General features: G+C 41.0%; 2 protein-coding genes across 3 annotated transcripts in view; one reads left to right on the forward strand and one right to left on the reverse strand.

Moving 5' to 3' along the window:
- Positions 1-1,935, reverse strand: part of LOC139729207 (uncharacterized) — a 22,404-nt gene extending 20,469 nt beyond the window's left edge. The window contains exon 1 of one of the 2 annotated variants that reach the window (XM_071640135.1): positions 1,802-1,935. In XM_071640135.1, coding sequence (XP_071496236.1) covers positions 1,802-1,819 — 18 coding nt within the window. In that variant the 5' untranslated portion in view covers positions 1,820-1,935. Of the gene's footprint in view, positions 1-1,105; positions 1,277-1,801 lie in introns of those variants that run through there. The other variant, XM_071640139.1, reaches the window with a different exon arrangement.
- LOC139729208 (uncharacterized) lies at positions 1,568-17,607 on the forward strand. The gene is made up of 8 exons (XM_071640140.1): positions 1,568-1,682; positions 4,329-4,565; positions 5,975-6,144; positions 7,067-7,181; positions 7,937-8,100; positions 13,545-13,805; positions 14,301-15,289; positions 16,085-17,607. Exons 2-8 carry the CDS (start codon positions 4,333-4,335, stop codon positions 16,349-16,351), a joined length of 2,199 nt encoding a protein of 732 aa, XP_071496241.1. The 5' UTR covers positions 1,568-1,682; positions 4,329-4,332; the 3' UTR covers positions 16,352-17,607.
- Positions 17,608-19,771: the final 2,164 nt, after the last annotated feature.

Here is a 19,771-nt window from a genome sequence, read left to right on the forward strand (position 1 = left end):
TTGCCTTCCTGTACGTGGGTTTGCGTCTGCTACCTACCGTTAGTGGTGTGGTTGCCCGAGGAGGACGATTTGTTCAGCACGCCAAGTCGAAATTTCGCACTTATTTGTCATGACCTTTGGTTGGTGTATTATGTACTTAATCCACATTGGGCAAAATATAGCATTATCGAAACTTCACTTTTTTCAAAACTGAAGTGACTTCTGATTTTTTGAAAGGAATATTTATCGACCGCAAGTAAGCGCATGTGGTAAGAACGGTACACGAAATGGACCTTGCAATGCCTGTTGAAGTGAAATTGGCTGCCCGATCGGAGCCCGTTGAGAGCTTCGCGGTTGCTGCCACGGGATTCGCTACGGGTGTTGTGTAATTTACGCCGCGCAGGCCACGTGCTGGATCAGCGCTAGCGAGCTCTCTACTAATACGATGATGGGCGAATCGAAGCCGCTACAACAATGGGAAAATCAGGAACGCGAAAAGTTATGAAAATGCGAGATTTTTTCAAGAAAACGAAAAAATTGACTGATTTAAACACTGTTCATGTCTATATAATGTATCACTCTACAGAAAATTGATCTCATTTCATGGCTTGATGTACACTGTGAGTGTTAGGCCCTAACGTTACATCTGATTTTCATATGATGAATTCTAGTCCAGGATTAATAATAAATCTAAAAATGGCAGTAAAAATATGCTATTGCTAGACTCAATTCTTTTTAAGTTCTCCTGTGATTTTGGTGCACTAGCGTTAAGCTTATGGAACTTGAGATTATCGGCAATTGTGCACTTTACGGCTAGGCCATATTACGGCGAATGAGGTACCGATAATATGGCCTAGGGCCCGGCCGTAAAGTGCTTAATTGCCAGATTATCTACATAGATACAACAGTCCATCACTCAACGCCCATCATTGCACCATTTATGTGTATTAGACCAATGCTTGTAGGCCTAAATGTAATGTTGTATTGTAAGAATGTAATTGGGAGCGGCAGACAGGACAGGTAGCGTTAGACCCGATGACATGACATGCGTTTCATTGCCATTCGCTTACATGACATGCAAGCTACGCCATGTTGGAATTACAATCTACACTTTGATCAAGGATACACTTGTAGCCGCTGCCCCATATCCTGAATCAGATTGGCAGCCTGCTGACGATAAGACAGCTCTTTCTCTGGATCCAATCCACATTTTATTGATGGGCTGTTTAACAGTTGTTCTCTTGAAAAATACCAACGGTCGGGTTTCGTCGCCATTAGTCCCCGTACCGGCGAGATATCCAAGAGACAGCGCATGCGCATTTCTTCGAATAACGTAATTTCTCGTACATTCTCGCGGTCAACGTGATGCACTTTTTACTGGTGAACCCACACATGTTCACAGCACAGGGCGGCGTTCGGTGGCGGCGTTATAGCTTTTAACCTGAAGATGTGATTACAGTCCGCACGTCCTGCTCTTTTGCGAACTGCATACACAGTGTAATAGTCAAAGGGGAAAACTTCATGGTGGTGCAATCGGTGCGTGCGCGTCACGTGCGTGTGCGCTACAGCAATTATCTATGGCGGGTCAATTGCAGTTATCGAAGTCTGAGAAATGAAATCTACTTAAAAAATCACTCAGATAGCGGCAGAAATCGAGGGTGGTCGGTATTTTTACATACTGGATGACGTGTACCAGACGTTAAGTAAGAATTTGGTGTTATTTGTTAGTGTTATTTTAGTTCTTATAAGAAACGTGAGCTCTTCGAAATTGATTTTGTTTTTTCGCAGTTACATGCAGTTACAACATGAACACTGATCATACCTTCGTAGCGTACTGCATGCAACGCGTGCTGTGTCACAGTCTCTGCTCTCGGCATGCAGTCGGTAGCCACCGCACGCTCCATCTTGCTAGCCGTGTGTACGTGTGGAGGTCGACTCCCGTGCCGAACTCCACCATGCTCAGCTTTGCACTGCATGCATTCATTGCACTGCAGTCAACTGAACGTACGTATGAGCTGTCATGTCCGATCCGCGGAGCGCGAGCTAGCTAGGCTGAAGCCGATTTACGTGGGCTGTATGTAATGCGTTAGCGCACGTTCCGTGCGCCAAGTTGTTCCTCTGTACCTGTACGATTACCATAGTACGGTACGGCATGTGTACTATCTAGTCCAATGTAGTATGGTGTGCCATGTCGTTCTGCAGACTTTATGATTGCAATTGTACGTACGTGGGATTGTACACACGTCCGTGTGTTGATCATACCAATAAGGAAGCGCCTGCCCTTGTAGTAGCATTGCTTGAGTGTTCAACACATAGGGTTCTATCGACACCCTAATGTTTAATCAGTAACCTAGATGCTTTTGATATCTCACAATTGTACTCACATGTAAAGGAAATAGGCATTCTGAATTATCAATTCACAAGCACACATTGTCATTCAAAATGCGATCTGCGGTATGTACTCTAGCAGGTTGAGGTGTCTAACAAATTGAGCTGTGTTTAACACTAGTTTCACTAAACAGTTAGATACTAGATATCTAGATCGTAGATGGTTTCTAACGTTTGATTTACATTTCATCTAAAGTTTTTACAATATACATGCTCCAACGAAGAATCAAATATCAAGATCTAATTTTATTCTCAGAATTCTTGGTTTTGAGTGTTACACAGCTTAATTCAATTGCTCTGTTTGTTTTGTTTTCCTTTTTGGGGGGCTGTCATTTTGTCAGCCTATTTGTTTTTGTTTTTTTTTTCGTTTACCTGGTTTAAATATAATTTCAATTTCATGGCAATCATTTTAGGATAATTTCAAGCCACAAAACAAAAGCGCAGTCCCATTTTTCATGCTGGCCACGCTGCACTGTGCATACGTACATTGTATCTATCTAAACACTGTCTTCACTGGACAGCAAAAGAAAGTACCCACTGCTGTCAAAAGGCCGCACACAAAAATTCTCCCCCTAGAAATAAACAATTTTTGTACACAAAGGTATGCTACAGTGCCCCTTACTAATCACATGCACTTATCATACAAGCAAGTTAATGTCTTCATAAACAAAGAAGAACTTGACATGCACAGCATCCTGGTCACTGAATCAAAAGTCCCACGCAAAAGCACTTTCCACCACGCAAAAATGACCACTGAATGGACAACATTTTTAAATAACCAATATGTCAAAGTGAACACATCTTGTGTCAAAATGATGTTAATGAGTGTATTCTGTATTTAGGGATGCTATCCTTCCTGATTATGCAAATTCTCAGAATAAAATCAGTTGGCTCTTTAGGCTGGACATCACTTTACTCGGGTCTAGGCAAGCTTCCATCAAGAAAATAATGCCACGTCCGACAAATGAACAGCGATTAAGGGAACAGCCTCCTGTCAATAGGCAAACCAGGATCTAAGCTCTGCAGGAGGAATGGACAGAACTTCCCCAGGACTACGCCAGACAGCTTGTCCAGAGCATGCGTCAGAGATGCCTGGAATGTGTCCAGGCAGGAGGAGGACATACACATTATTGAAAATCGATGTTTGTGACTGGGTTTTTTTTTTTTTTCGTCCTGTGACATTGATTTTTGCGTAAAACTTGTAAGGCTCATTCTGTTACATTTTGTGACTTTTGATTCAGTGACCAAGATGCTGTGCATGTCATTTTTTTTCTTTGTAATAAAGATAATCACTAGCTATTGGGTACGTATAGTGATTACTCATGGATATTGCAGCACACCTGTGAACAAAAATTGTTTATTTCTCGGGGGTGAATTTTTGCGTGCGGCCTTTGACAGAAGTGGGTACTTTCTTTTGCTGTCCAGTTTAGATCATAGTTGTACTTATAGTATCGTATGTAGTGCATGAATTAAAGACCCATGAAATTCATCTTACTCGGTATACCCGGAGCCAGCCGAGTACAAAATATTATTATTACTCACATGAAAATATCCACTTTTACAGTAGAAACTATACGATATTGTAGTTTGTAATCCAGCACTGGCAGCACATTTGCCACACCTGAATAGAGTGGTACAGTGGTAAATACAGTTGTATCCAATTTGTCGTGCTTAGTAACATTGGTTACTTACAATGTAGAAGCCCTCGTCTGCTTTCAAACTATATCTGTACAATGTACATAGGCATATGATCTGCAGGAACATACAATAGACTAGAGCTTATATAAAGTTATAGTAGCACATGTTTCAAATGTGAATTACCGGTACTGTGCTGCTGAGTTTTTCACTGCCTGATTATAAGAAATAATAGATGAATGCCACAAAGACTGTATTGCAGTGTTTTCCATCTGTTAACATGAGTATCTGATTTCTTTTTTTCTCTCTCTCTCTCACTCTGGCAGAATCATGTATCGGTCAAAAGCAGGTCATGGAGGTCGACGCACTACTGGAAGGTCAGAGGGCCTTTTCTGCAACTATTCTCACCGCATCTGCATGCAGGACCGACATGAGGGTTTTGAGTACTGCCTGGACCATATTCTGGAGGACAAGTCGGCTCCCTTCAAGCAGTGCAACTTTGTCTCCACCAAGACGGGCCAGAAATGCCAGAAAGCAGCCCCAAAGGCAGACCGGAAGGAGGGGTGAGCTGCCCACAACATGTTCCCCTCCATTTTCATCTTGCAATACTGTAAAACGAGGAATGTTCGCATGCATTTTAATTTTGGGAATTTTGCGAGCGCCAAGATTCGCCAAATCAAAATGCATGCGAAAGTTCTTGTCTGCACTGTATGCATTGAATGTCAGTGGCAATTTGCGAAAATTTCATGCCGCAAAAAAGGCCATCAGCTCCAATTTGCAAAATTTCATGCCGCGAATATATCATGTTTTACAGTAATCTCTGTAATGTGAACCTGGAAGTATTGCAGTATAAGTTTCTCCACTGCAGGCTGTACCCCTTTCCTGGGGGAAAATGGCACATATACGTGTACATGTATGTGATGTCATTTTCAGTTTGCACCAAATGATTGTGGATAGAAAACTTCACATTTTCCTCAGACACCAGACGGGTGATTGTTCTTTTTCAAAATGTACTAATCAATTAAATTTCCTGTTTCATTGAACATTTTTTATGTGAATTATTTTTTTTAACTTCATGTGTGTTTCTTTATCAGAACAGAGACAAATCAGCATTCTATGAGCATTTGTTGATTGTGCTTTCCATTTCCTGGAATTACTGTATTTGTCAGCGTGTAAACAGCACCCGTGTTTACAATGTAAGCTCCCCTCTTTTTGGTTTCCAACATGAGAAGAAAAAAAGAATGGGGGAAAATAGGGAGTACTATGATTAATGTTATACGAACAAATGACACTGAAATGAGAATACTCATATGATTTGTTTTAATCTCAAGAATTGTAGATATACATTGTATGCAGCAGGGTGGTCCACAACTTGAAATTTGAGCATGTTGCAAGCTCAGAATCTGAGAATATGCGCGGAGCGCACACAATGAGTACGTAGTACGCAATATTTTGCTGCTTATCTCTCTTTGTGCTGCTTACATTCAATTTTCTCTCTCATGTTTTGCACACAAACATCTAAGTACCAGGTAGTTTGATGTTTCTTATGTTATGCACATGTTTTGCACATTTTTTGAATACTTTTACTTTGAGCTTGTTGCAAATTCTTGAGGATGTTGCATAGCATGTTGCTGGCTTTTGAGGATGTTGCACAAGAATTTTAGCATGCTCCAGCGACATGCTAAAACCCCTCGTGGACCACCCTGATGCAGTGTCACATGAATAGTGGATAAATTCATGAAATTTTCCGGTTTTAGACCAATTTTCTTATAGTTGTGTAGAAGCCACACCCAATTTCTCCAACTTTATTTCCAGAATATTTATGAAGGGGTGTAGCGAATGTAGCAATGCAAAAGTATCTTATCAAAAGGAAAGTGATATTGAAGCAATAGTTGTGCAACATTATACATGATACATGAAGGGTTAGTTACCTCACAGTGAATTCTTGTGCATTTTCTTTTTTGATTACTAGCTACTGTCCTGCCCATGCAAGGAAGGCAGCTCAGATGAGACACAAAGCCGCCCTAAAGGCCAAGCCCACTGATGCTGTAAAGGACACCCTGGATGAACTGGACTACTACCGCCCTACTTCCTCCAAGTCGGTCCCAGAGACTCCCCCTTCCCTTGCCACAAAGATTCTAGGTAGGGAATGTCTCACTCTAATGGTTTATATTAAGTGAGGATTGTACAATTGTAAAACAATATTATAATACAATATAAAATCTTCCTCAAATGCCTAAAAGTAGCTTGTATTCTAGTGAAATGTTATGCTGAAATTCTAGTGAAGAAGTCTATCTTGCAGTGAGTTTCCTGAAAATGAAATCAATGTGAACTTTATTTTGTCTTGCTGTCTCTTCCTCTATTTCATAATTTCCATAGTGAGAGGTAGGATTCAGTTACACATGTCTGGCATACAAGAAAACGTCATGGGCTACCGTCAGTTTTGGCTCTAAAGTGCTGTTGACTCCTCAAAGGTCATGCTCAAGAGTACAACAACAAGATTGTTATTGACTGAATATGGCTAGTTACCTCCGCCAAGGGAGGAGGTTATGTTTTCATTACCGTTTGTTTGTTTGTTAGTCCGTGTGCAAAATAACTCAGAAAGTAGTCGGATTTGAATGAAACTTGCAGAAAAAGTTGAGAATGATACAAGAAACAGATGATTAAATTTTGGTAGTAATCCGGCACTTGTTGATTTTATGAAGGATTTTTTATATTTTGGCAGGTAGGGTCAATGAACTTGGGAGTTCAAGCTGTGCATTTTTTAGGCTTTCATACTTGCACTAAAGTGCGTGCTCTAAAGTGCGTGCTCTAGTTTCTGCTTGGGCAAGGCACGCAGCGCAGCTGGGAGTTGATGATGTAACAAAAGGCTTCTATATTGGGAAATCGGGCAACTTTCAGCATGCATACATACGAGTGGAAATCACTGATTTCTAAATGGAAGAACAAGATCAGTGGTGGAAATGAGCTGCTTGGCGGAGGTCTGCTCTACTTATCAATGAATTAAGAAGTTTTGTTTGATTTAGATTGTGATGTGATTAGACTCCCTTTTCTTCATGCCCAGATTATGGCAGTGAAAGTGAAAGTGATGGTGACCCTCTCCTGTTGGACCAGGCGTGGCGTGGGACCACCGACAGTGATGCAGAGAGTGTAGACAGTGAACAGGAGGACTCCCTCAAGTGGGTGAAAGCATCTCAATTCATTTGGGGGAAATCCCTTGTCTGCTCTCACAGGCACGATGAGAATCTGCACCCTTCCCTGCAAACATGACAAAATAAAATGTTTTCAACCATAAAATTTGTAGGATTTTCTTCCCCTAAATGAGACTATGCCCTGCTGATTGCATTAATTGAGTGATTGTCAATCCAGTTCTTAAAATATTACAAGGGCTGTCCCATTCCTATTGCAATTAGTATTATAAATTGACTTAACATGCACCTATGCCTGTTAGGTATTTATTGGTATCAAAATGAAAATGTGCATGCATTGGTTTCTTGAGGAAAATATCATGTAGACAGGTCTTTATTTCTTCTGTTCAATTTTAGGTGTTGAGTTGAAAACATCATAGTTTACATCTACGCAAAGTTCATTCCTGAGACAACTACATATTTCCAGATGTTCATTTCTCTGAACATGCTCACAAAGTTGTATTAAATCTGTGAGATCTCTTGCTAGGGCATTGCTCTCATTCATTTCTATCCATCTTCCAAGTAATTCTAAACTATGTGACTACACAAGGTGTAGTTCTTTGATAATTGTTTTACATCAATACACCCACCCCCACAATAAGAACATGTCATTTTCATTGTATATCTAAAATAATCATTGTCACTAAAATCCGTGGGAATGTTTCCAACACATTTTTAGGAGAATCTTGTGAAAAGAAATAGAAGGCTATAGTATACAAGTTTTCCTTGGTATCCTTCACTACAAGATATGCTGGGGTGTATACTGCAGAGGAGGCAGCTCTGATCACCAGAGACAAGCTGATCCGTCTCCAGTCTCTCTACATCAACCAGTTCAAACGTCTTCAGCATCTGATGCGGGAAAAACGCCGCCAGTACCTGATAGCTCAGCAGCAAGAGAGAGAGACTTACGGTAAATAATTCTGATGCCTCCTTCTTCTCCTCCTTCTTGTCCGATGGCACAGCATGCTATGCTGATGCCATTTGCTGTGCCACTCAAGGCTAAATGTCATTTCCCTAATTGTCCCCGCCGAACGAGTTCGAGCAGGGGACTATGAAACGGGCTCTGTACGTGTGTGTGTCTGTGCGTCCGTCCGTGCGTCCGTGTGTGATCAAAATGTTCAATTTGCTACTTCTCTGTCATTTATGAGCCAATTTTGATTCTGTTTGCTTTATAATGGGAGCTTTAAAACTTCTACACAGAATTTCAGTTGTGACCTTTGACCTTGACCTTTGACCTATATTATACATTTTGATACAAAATGCTACTCCTTCGCCATTTCTAACCCGATTTCGATTCCGTTTGCTTTATGTGATGGCACTAGGTGAGGGCTTCAAAACTTCTACACAGAATTTTGACCTTTGACTTCTTTGACCTTTGACCTTGATTTTGACCTATATTGTACATTTTGCTACAAAATGCTACTCCTTCGCCATTTCTAACCCGATTTCGATTCCGTTTGCTTTATATGATGGCACTAGTTGAGGGCTTCAAAACTTCTACACAGAATTTTGACCTTTGACTTCTTTGACCTTTGACCTTGATTTTGACCTATATTGTACATTTTGCTACAAAATGCTACTCCTTCGCCATTTCTAACCCGATTTCGATTGCGTTTGCTTTATATGATGGCACTAGTTGAGGGCTTCAAAACTTCTACACAGAATTTTGACCTTTGACTTCTTTGACCTTTGACCTTGATTTTCGACCTATATTGTGCATTTTGCTACAAAATGCTACTCCTTCGCCATTTCTAACCCAAGTTCGATTCCGTTTGCTTTATGTGATAGCACTAGGTGAGGGCTTCAAAGCTTCTACACATAATTTTGACCTTTGTCTTCTTTGACCTTTGACCTTGATTTTTGACCTATATTGTACATTGGCTACAAAATGCTACTCCTTCGCCATTTCTAACCCAATTTCGATTCCATTTGTTTTATGTGATGGCACTAGGTGAGGGCTTCAAAACTTCTACACAGAATTTTGACCTTTGACTTCTTTGACCTTTGACCTTCATTTTTTACCTATATTGCACATTTTGTTACAAAATGCTACTTCCGGCGGGGACATATATTACGCACCGCGTAATTTCTACTTTTCCTTGTTTTGGGAGTGTGACGTTAAGGGTTTTCGATATAAATGACTGGTGTGTTAATCTCTCATATTTGGAATATGCTCACAAGAAATGATCCAACTGAATGCAGCATAGGAAAGTCATGAGCTGGCAAGGGGGAAAGGGGTGGGAGGAGTGGTTGGGCTTGTATGCTGCTGTGTGTAGAGTCTATTGTTTAGTACAAGGAAGATGAACCTATACCAGGCATGATATTCTGTAGAATTGAATCTGATTTCCTTTTTTTCTTCTTCTTCTTCTGAAGTCTATACAGGTGATGCTATTTCCATGTATTTAAATCACCAGGAAAGTGTGATTTCTTATATATTTATATCTATCCTGAAAAAAAACTCAGCTCATTCCAATGTATGCATCAATCACATAGCATTGTGTGAGAGCAGTTCTTGTCTCTATTCATCAAGAAATTTCAAGAGTCATGCCATCTGTGAAGGTAGGAATGGATCACTGTGGTATGGTGTTATAAAAATGCCTGAAGAAAAATAGAACTGCAAAGAGAGTGTTGTATAGAGTGAAAGCAGAGATCTGAAGTAGAAAAGATGAGCTGAAAATGAAGCCAGTTGCCCATGTGTGGTTTGGTCTCTATTCCTTAACAAAGTACTAAAATAAATAAAGTTTGGCCTACAGACATTTTTGTGAGCTGTTGTCCAAGTGGTATAATTCACATCTGAGAGGTAATGTTTTGGCATCAATCATGTGTCAAGATCTACAAGATGCTGTCCATATTTGCTTTAAATACCGTATGTCCCCCCCCCCCCAAAAAAAAAAAAGAAATACAATGGCACCCTCCGCAACGATAACTTTAAGAATAATAAGTCAATCCAAATACAATCTCAGGGTATGAAACCATATCTCATTGCCCACATGTTCAGAAACCCCCATTCGATTTGCTTCAGTGGTCAAAGGGAAATTAGAAATTTTGTAGAGCATGTCAGGAATCTCTTCCCTCCAAGTTCTGTCTATTGTGTCCACACATTTATGCAGTTCCAAGAGCATCCAAGTGCTAAACTTGGAAGAATCAGACTTATGTCGTGCTCTACAACAATCCACATTTTTGTGTGGCCGCTTAACCAAATTGAATTGGGTTTTCTGCAAAATAGAGCTAAGATGTTATATTCTAAGACCCTGAAATAGCATTTAGACAGTTAAGGGGAAGTCCGGACGATTATCAGCCGTTTCCCTTGTAAAGAACAATATTTCATGAACCTATTACTCTTTTCCCGACGAGAAAGGACCATCAGAGACATTTACTATGATTTTTTTTTTTTAAATAAGGTAATTCTTCATGTTCGAATCCGTCGCAAGCAGCCCTTCGTACTATCTGTCCCAGGATGCATTGCGCGTGATGTATCAGGCTCAGTCTCCTCAGCTGAGAGCACCGTTAGCGCAGCCCAGCTACGCATCGATCTCCCAATGCACTGCTGACTGCGGCGCGGTATCTGCATGCCTGCCTAGGTCTGCCTAGTTGGCGCTACTGCAGGAGTCCATACACTGTTTTAGGAGTGCTGTTGCCAAATGCTGTATTCCTTTATTCAAATGATCTTCGGTATATATCTATGTAAAATCCGTCAAAGATTAATGTTAAATTTTTGCAATGTTATTATACAAATGATGCACAGGATAGAGTGCGTTAGTGTAGGCGTAGTGCACTCGAGGGTATTTACAATTGTGAAACATGCACGAGGCGAAGCCGAGTGCATGTTGCACTACATTGTAAATACCCGAGAGTGAGCTACGCCTACACTAACGCCACGAAATAATCCTGTGCATCATTTGTTTTATAAAATGGGTCGAAAATTCGAAAACTAACATCATTTTTCAGCGTTTTTCACGTACCTTTGTGGGTCAAGACGTCCGAAGATGTTCGTCCCAAACTTTTACGCACGTCGCACTCGCGGAAGTCCCGCACATACAGTATATTCTAATGGGGGTTTGGTTTCCGGACACCCGCATGAAAACTTACTTATTTTACATAGAATATGCACCCTTTACCTTAAAGACTTGATATAGACTCCTCATATAGGCCTACTAGACAACATACTCTGAAAACGGCGTGAGAATTAACCTGCTAAATCGTTGGATTTGCTCTTCAAAGTGACTCCATGTACGCGTCCGGTCCCATAACGCTTGGTCTACTGTACTGTACAAAGTGTACGTATAGTACGGTACAGTATACGTACGTACGCCACATATGTTATGCACAAGGGAAGACAGGCCGGCCGGCCGGCAGCCCGAACTAGAAGTTGTTTACAGGATTGACAGCGCGTACGCGTATGCATGCAATTCATCAAAGGAGCCGCCGCGCGCACAGACGATCGGCAATCTACCATAGGATTACAGGCAGTGCAATTGTACTGAAGTAAAGGAAGGAGGTGTGTCTCATTTCAGCGCTTCCTATTGGCTACATTCTTGAACCCATTTTATAAAACATTTTCATTTTAATATTGAAATATTATATGTACATTGTAATACTGCCATACTTATTAGTGTCCACCCCATCATTTACCGGTACAATTCATTGGCTATTGTTGTCATCAGAGTGATCAGGCATACATTTACGTCTGCTGCTGCCATATGCTATCACGATCGTTGTTTTTTTTTTCGACTTCTGAGTGTGAACAATCTGAAATCAGTCTGTCAAGTTCAGAATTATTGCCTCTCTTGTTGTCCAAGACTCTTGAGTATGTCTGACGGTGGTAAATTACGACAGTATAGCTTGAACCGCGGAAGAAACGTCAGCGCCAGCTTCATCATAGTACCGCCGCTGGTAACTGCGACCAGCAGTCCCATACACATAGCGTATGGGGCTGCTGGTCGCAGTTACGCTGCCGATGTGGAGTATGACGAGGCTGCATCGAGTAGTATTTGTAAGTTTTGACGACAAACTTGTCAATTGAAATATTGGAGAGCCATCTTGCGCACCTTTCCCGCTCATTTTCTGGGTTCGGAATGGCAAAAAACTCTTCTTCTGGCCATCGCCCGGTTTATTAGAACACCCAAACGCTTCACACATCGGCATTTTTGAAGTGAAGCAATAGATCATGCCGCATGCATCCGCTGCGTGGCCGGAACCACACGGAACGCTACCGCTTGCTCGGCCCGTATCGCCGTTGCTCAAGCAGGGCTCCCCGAGCCAGCTGACGCTCCAAACAAAAAGCAATGTGAGGCTAATACGTCACGCCGTCACGTGATCTTTCTCGCCGGCGTACAGGAATTGAACAGTTACGATTCAAAATTAGTGATGCTAAAAAATCGATTGTGATGAGTTGGGAGGGTATTTTTCAGTGAAACTTAGTCATTATGGTCCTTGATTTATGTAGATTATCGTGAAATTTATTCAAAATCGTCCGGACTTCTCCTTTAACCCTAACTAGGCCAGGCTATTTAAGTAGCCGGGGGGGCCTCCAGATCTCGGCCGTCGACCGCGCGATCGCGACGAAAATTGGCACACACATTGCCTGTGATGTAATCTAAAACACCTAGAAGTGAATTTTTCAAAAAATTATCATTTATGCTAAATTATGCTAATTTATGCATAATGATGCATGAAATCAGACTATTTGGTATAAATCACAAAATAAAGCTCAAAACAGGCACATTTTTTGAGTTAATATTCTTTTTAGTGTCCTTAGCAAATGTAATGAAAAAAATTGTGATATCTGAAAAAATTCTTAAGTATTTTATTGTTTGTTGAATTTCTCATGTATTTCTTTGTTTTTTCGACTTTATGATTTTCAGTGGTTTTTTTTAATGAAATTTGTCCGCAACATCGCTCCGAACAAGAAAATATGTTATTCATTGATTTTAATCAATAAAACACCAAAATAATCATGCTTTTATGAAATTTGCCTGTAAGCACAGTTTGCATTGAAATTGTACACGAATTCATGTTTTTGAGCAATTTTTGGTCTGACATGCATGTACGATGTACATATTTATGCGTAACTTCGTAATCGTGTGCCTGGGCGTCGCAAATTTGAAGTCAAAAGATGCGCGAGACTCGAAAGAAAAAAGTCATGAAACATCGCAGCAATAGCTTTTTGCGATTGCGATACATCGCGCGGAACGAGGGGGGGGGGGCCTCGGAGGTCCCCCCGGCCTAGTTAGGGTTAAATCATATTGGGTGTTATCAATGTGAAAATCCGATTGTAATTTTCTTGGGACATACTGTACTGCAGTGAAAGAGGGAAAGAAAGTCCACTCACTCCATGCTTGTTGATCCCTACAGGCATTGACTTTGGTGTCATTACTGACCCGAAGCAGAAGCGAAAATTTCGAGAGTACCAAGCTGCCAGGGGCTTCAGGCGGAGGAAGGGGAAGGAGGCCCTCTTGTATCAGAAGTCCAAACGGAGACGGATTGACGCCACGCCCGACTACCAGGGCAAGCAAAAAGTGCCCCTCATGCTGCAGTGTTGCTATACTTGCCCTACCAAGGAGAAAGAGCAGTGTAGTAGATTCAGTCTACCCATGGCCAAGTTCTGCAAAGATCGTATCCTTTCCAACTTCCTTTCCAGTTTCTAGGAAGGCATCAAATTCCCCTTATTTGTAAATACTGCTTTTAGAGGCGATTATTGGAGCTTGACATGTCTAAGGGGCAGGAAGTCATTTCTTTTTCTAATTTGCACATAACTCTTTAATGTGGAACATTCCATTAGCATTTAATTAGTCTTATGCTGTAGTTATTTCATATGTATATACTGTACATCATTTAGCCTGATCTATTTCATGTGTATATACATCATTTAGCCTGATTTGTTGCACAGGAAACTTTGTTTTTCTTTACAAGAAAACACCTGTTTATTCTTGTGAAAAATGTTCTGACTTGTATCTGTTTGTTTGTATGTTTGTTTGTTTGTTTGTTTGTTTGTTTGTTTGTTTGTTTGTTTTTGCATATCTGTTTTTTGCTTTGTCATGGTATACTGATGGATAGAATTCTTCCAGCAGTATAGTTTCAATATGATCCTTAATTCTGTGCCCATATCAGACATCCTCATGGATCCTAAGCAAGTACTTTATGTGGAGTGTACCAAGGGGAATGGCCATTGTGATAGACCAGCCTCCCTCATGGCTCCTGATGAGAGCTGTTCCCTTCACATGGGTCTTCCGGAGCACATTCCCTACAAACCTTACGAGCCTGAGCCACCCCCACCCCCTCCCCCACCACCCGCACCCAAGCAGGTGCCCGTGCCCCAACCCCCGCCCACCATCATCCCAATCCCAGAACAGGCCCTCCCACCAGCCCCCATCCTGCCCTCCCAGCTGGACTCTCAGATCGACCAGCTGCTTCAATTCCAGCCACATTTCCTTGAGCAGCAGCTGCAGCAGCACGTCTACGACACCTCTCAGCTCCTAAGTTCCTTTGCCCAGCCAGACATGGACATCCAAGTAGACAGCCAGGGGGATGTGCAGGCTGACACTAATGTAGCTGGAGCCAGTCAGGTAACACAGATGACCACAGCAGACAGCGAGGGCAGCAATCAGCTGGACATTGACAAGAGTGGTCTGCCAACAAATGAAGGCACGGCACAGTACAGTATTCAAGTTGATGCCCAGACAGACATTCATGTTGATGTGGAGACAGATCTCCCATCAGACGGTCAGCCTGAAGTGGAGGAGTCAGTACAGACTGGTCAGCAGGTTTCAGCCACATGGACATCACCCTCACCCTCAGTTGACCAAAAAGACACTGAACATACTGACAATCCAGAGAGTGCCAATGTTGGGGCACAGGAACTTGGTAGCCAAGCAGTAGATACGGCAGAGGACGTACCTATGCAGACTGAGCAAAGTTTGCCATCAGATAAGACCATGGAGTCCACTCAGGGTCAGGCAGAGACAGGAACCAACCCCAAACAGGAAGTGGAGACAACTGACCAGCACATCTCACAGGCAGATGTAACAGAGAACACACCAGAGGCTACAGACATGACTGTCCAGCCAGTCACAGAGGCTTCTCAGATGGTGGAGGATACAGTGAGTGTTTTGCCAAGTGCACACATTCTCAATTTACACTAATTTTGAGTGATAATTGAGTACTGTATTCACCAGTGATAAGGCCACATTGCCGGATTAGCCGCATCACGACTTTCGTAATGAGGAACAGAGAAAAAAAAATGAGAGAAATTTTGTTCTTATCAAAACTTCATTATTTTTCGACGTTTATGACATAACAAAGGCTTCTATATTGGGAAACTGGATGATTTTTCAGCATGCATACGTGTGGTTGGAAATCACTGATCTCTATGGAAGAGCAAAGTCATTGGTGGAAAGTAGCTGCTTGGCGGAGGTCTGCGCTCTCAGAGTGCTTCTCTAGTTTTTATTAAAAAATAATGCAGCCTTATCACCGGCGAATACGGTATTTGCCAGTACTCTTATGATTATATCATTCTAAAGCTGTTTTTATGCCTCTGCCACAAAGTGATGTCGGAGGCATTATGTTTTGGGGTTTTCCGTTCGTCCATCCGTCCGTACTCAATTCTATGGGCAAAGTAACTAAAAAACCGTTTGAGGTATCCTAATGAAACTTGGCATGTATATACTGTGAAGAATTAAGCAGAATCATGCACAGTAGATTTCTGCAGGAATATTATTTGGATATATCATAGCTTTAGAACGGATTGTCCCATTTTCCTCAAACTTCACTGATATGTTCTGCTAATGTTGCTGCATTCACAAAATATATGTTTGGGTTTCATTCCTCTTTCAAGTTACAACTATTTGAAGATAGCCAACATAGTTTGTCTTGAACCAATATGATCTCCCTTGCAGGTGATCTCAAGCACCACTGTCACTGTAGATGAACAAAGTGCCTGCCATGCCACAGGGGACCACAACTACAACCAGCAGCCATCATTGGTATCACCAGAGCCCAGTGAGCAGATCATTGATGTGACAGGGCTACCAGAAGAGAGTGTCTCAAACCAAGACTTGGATGTGGAGACAGGGCAGAGTTCAGGCCCAAGGGAGTGCTCTGTACAGGACCAGGCCACTCCAGGCAGCGAAGATCTTCTCTCTAACTCAGGCACGGGCAACTGAGTGATCTGTGAAGGACTTTCTTCAGTATCAAAATCAGATGCATTCTCCAGTTTGGACATGTTTGTACTGTTGCTTTTTATTGTTCTGCTTTGTTTGCATTACAGTTGTACATTTTAAGCACCAGTAAAAGGTGAACCTTTTGTACACAGGACTTGTTGTTGTTGTTCTGAGCGTCAGTCAAATTATTTATTGCCGATCAAGTTGAAAATGATTCAACTTTTCAATTTATTTTTCACTGCTGTTCCACTTTACACATATTGTCAAACGTCTTGTCTTGTTCACACTGGCAATAGTTGCCACAGGTCTTTTTAGCATTATGTGTTTATCTGGATAAATCAGTGTTGGACTTTACTACTACATAGAATATCTAGACAAACAGAAAATTGTGTTTACTTATAGTGAATGACAACAAAATTATGAGAGAAAGAGAGATATGAAGCAATGATGTTTGGATTCATGTTATATCTAGTTAATAGCTGAATGAATGAAACATAGGATGCACAGAACATCATGTCATATGACACACCTTTGCACTAGTGCACAAACCATGCTCAAAGTTGCCTTGCCGATTTTATTGGGGTTTATATTACTGTATACGCCATATATTTAGCAGGTCTAGATTTTTGCGAATCTGGACTTCTGACAATTTCGCGAGTGGTTAATTTCGCGATCGTGGAGTACTGAACTGAACGGAGAAAGTATGTGTGCGTCGCATTCATGTCGGATCAAAGTCAATATTTTCGCATGTCTTTACTTTTGCGAATAGCACCCGACTCCCGAAATTAGCAAAAATAAAAACCTCGTGAAATATTTGCCGTATACAATATAACATGAATGGGCAAAAAGATTGGCTTGCATTACCTATGAGTGTCAGTAATAGCCATGCTAATATTGCTTTTATGTCAATTTGCAACAGAAATGGTCCCCCTCCCCCGGTAATCATCTGTGCTGCATGCACATTCCTTATTTTTTAGGAAAAAGGGTTTATTTCAGGCTTCAATTTGGGAAAAAATCCAGAAAAAATGTTAAAATAGGGAGTTTGCCCAAATGTGCTTACTGTGCATGTTTTGCTGCAAAGCATGTCGGGCTGGGCTTGCCTTCTTTTCACAGGACATTTCGCTACATGCATTGCACATACTCTGCTTGTACAGGTACACTAGCAGACTTTCCTTCCCAAACCACTTGATAGGGGGGGTCAATATCCTATTAAACCTATTTCCATCCTTAAAGGGGGTATGTCTATATAAAGATTCTGGAGCAAGCATGTGTGTATTGTTGACCACTCGAGTGGGGAAGGGGGGGGGGGCTGGGGAAAGGATGCACTCGTCACTGTCTTTGTGAATTACTGTAAACTGCGATATTTCCGCGGCATGAAATTTTTTGCGAATTGGAGACAAGAGCCTTCTTCGCAGCATGAAATTTTTGCCAGTTGCCTCCAACATTCAATGTGTATAGTGTAGACAAGAGCTTTCACATGCATTTTAATTTCGCGCATCTTGGCTCTTGCAAAATTCATGAAATTAACATGCACGCGAACATTCCTTGTTTTACAGTAGATGATACCACAGAGCATGACTGACATTTTCAGATTCAATCCAAGTTTGAAGTCTTTCTGTTGAAGTAACTAATTGGCAAGAGAGGTAATAAACCTAATATTTGGAGTCAGGATATAGCCCCAATAGTATTAACTGTATTTCAACCAAAATTATTTTGCTTCTTGCTTTTCAGCAGTATTTGGAATGCCATTGCTCGGTATATTGAAAGATATGTCAAAGAATTCTTCCTCTAGAGATATTATTTGTATTTGAGTTCAGATGTAAGAAATGAAAGAACTTGTGATTACTATTCAAAGTTTGATGTTATCAGTGTTTGTATTGTTCAGAAATTAAGAATTCCATGGTGTTATTGCGGTTTGTCAGTGTGACGTTTTTCCATGAAAATCCCATGAAAATGACAGTGCTTTGTAGATGATTGTTGAAGGTAAGCTGAAGGAACTATAACATTACTGTGGCCGCTTTTATGTACGTGTAAATTTGTAGGGTTGTATGCCGTGTGTGTTAAATGAACAAGCCTTATACAACTGAGGAAAGTTATATCCCATTGTAGATGTTTGTAACAAGTTAAATATTTGAGATTCAGTTGACCTCCCAAAGAACCCAATTCCTGTTGTCACTTTCCCTGGGGTCCATGTCATGAAAGTCTTATAAGAGACTTCATGCAATGGATTTGAAAGTCTCATATAGCTACGTATGAGCCACTTTGGCCATTCTGAGATTTATGTAAAGACTCTGTATGTGATGACTTCATGAAACATACCCCTGGTGACTTGTAGCTCAATAACGTCAAACTCATCACTGGTATTCCAGTAGGACTAAGGAATTAGCTCATCTGCCCGGCAGAAAGGCCCTAGCATAAAATTTTGACGCCCAAATCATTCATAATTGGACAGTGGTTTGAAAACTCTCATGTGATGTAATGTCATCAATTTGTGATTTTTTTTTTTTTTTTTTTTTTGAGCCCACATGCCTTCGGGCCCCTCTGCCGAGCACTCAATATAAATCTACTCAATCAAACCACTCATACTGAATGATGTCCAGTCTGTGTGCTATTAGTTTCTATGCCAGACAAACCTTAGGCGAGTCTTCTAGCTGTGAGAAACAATTTTTGCTGGAAATAAATTATTAAAGTGCACCATTGGGTGTATGATATTGGATATGTGTGTGGTAACCAGTGTACTGAAGACCATTTTCTGCTCTGCAGAAATGATGGGTTATTTTGTTTATGAAATATTCGAAGGATGAAAGCCTTATTTTACTTGAGATGATATAAGGCTGGTGTTTTTGGTGTGTGTGTGTGTGTGTGTGTGTGTATGTGTGTGTTGTTGTTGTTGTCGTTGTTATTGTTGTTGTTGTTTTGTTAACTGGTGTATTCATTAATTGTATTTTGACAGAACCAGGACAGTATGTAATGCACAGAATGCAACATTGTGAGTGCAACAGACAAAAACTCGTCTGAAATAACGATGCTACTCACCAGTTAGCTCCCAGCTAGCAAGGAGTGAACTGGTATGAGTTTCCCAATTTTAAAAGTTTCTGCCACAGTTTTATATTGTATTCCTTGTACAAAAATTTATTGTCTTCATGCAAACAAAAAATCCCAAGGCTTGTTTATGCTTATTTACTCTGGGAGACGTTAAAGGACAAGTTCACCTTCATAGACATGTGGGTTGAGTGAATGCAGCAATATTAGGAGAACACATCAATGAGAGTTTGAGGAAAATCGGACAATCCGTTCAAAAGTTATGAATTTTCTAAGTTTCTGCTCAGTCACGGCTGGATGAGAAGACTACTATAGCTTGTGATGTCATATGAGTACAACTATATAAAGAAAGTATAAAGAAAATTCAAGATATTCTCTTTT

This window comes from Diadema antillarum, unplaced genomic scaffold (assembly GCF_040938485.1).
Source record: "Diadema antillarum isolate AM-2024a unplaced genomic scaffold, OU_Dant_1.0 seq00000225_RagTag, whole genome shotgun sequence".
NCBI classification, from domain to species: domain Eukaryota; kingdom Metazoa; phylum Echinodermata; class Echinoidea; order Diadematoida; family Diadematidae; genus Diadema; species Diadema antillarum.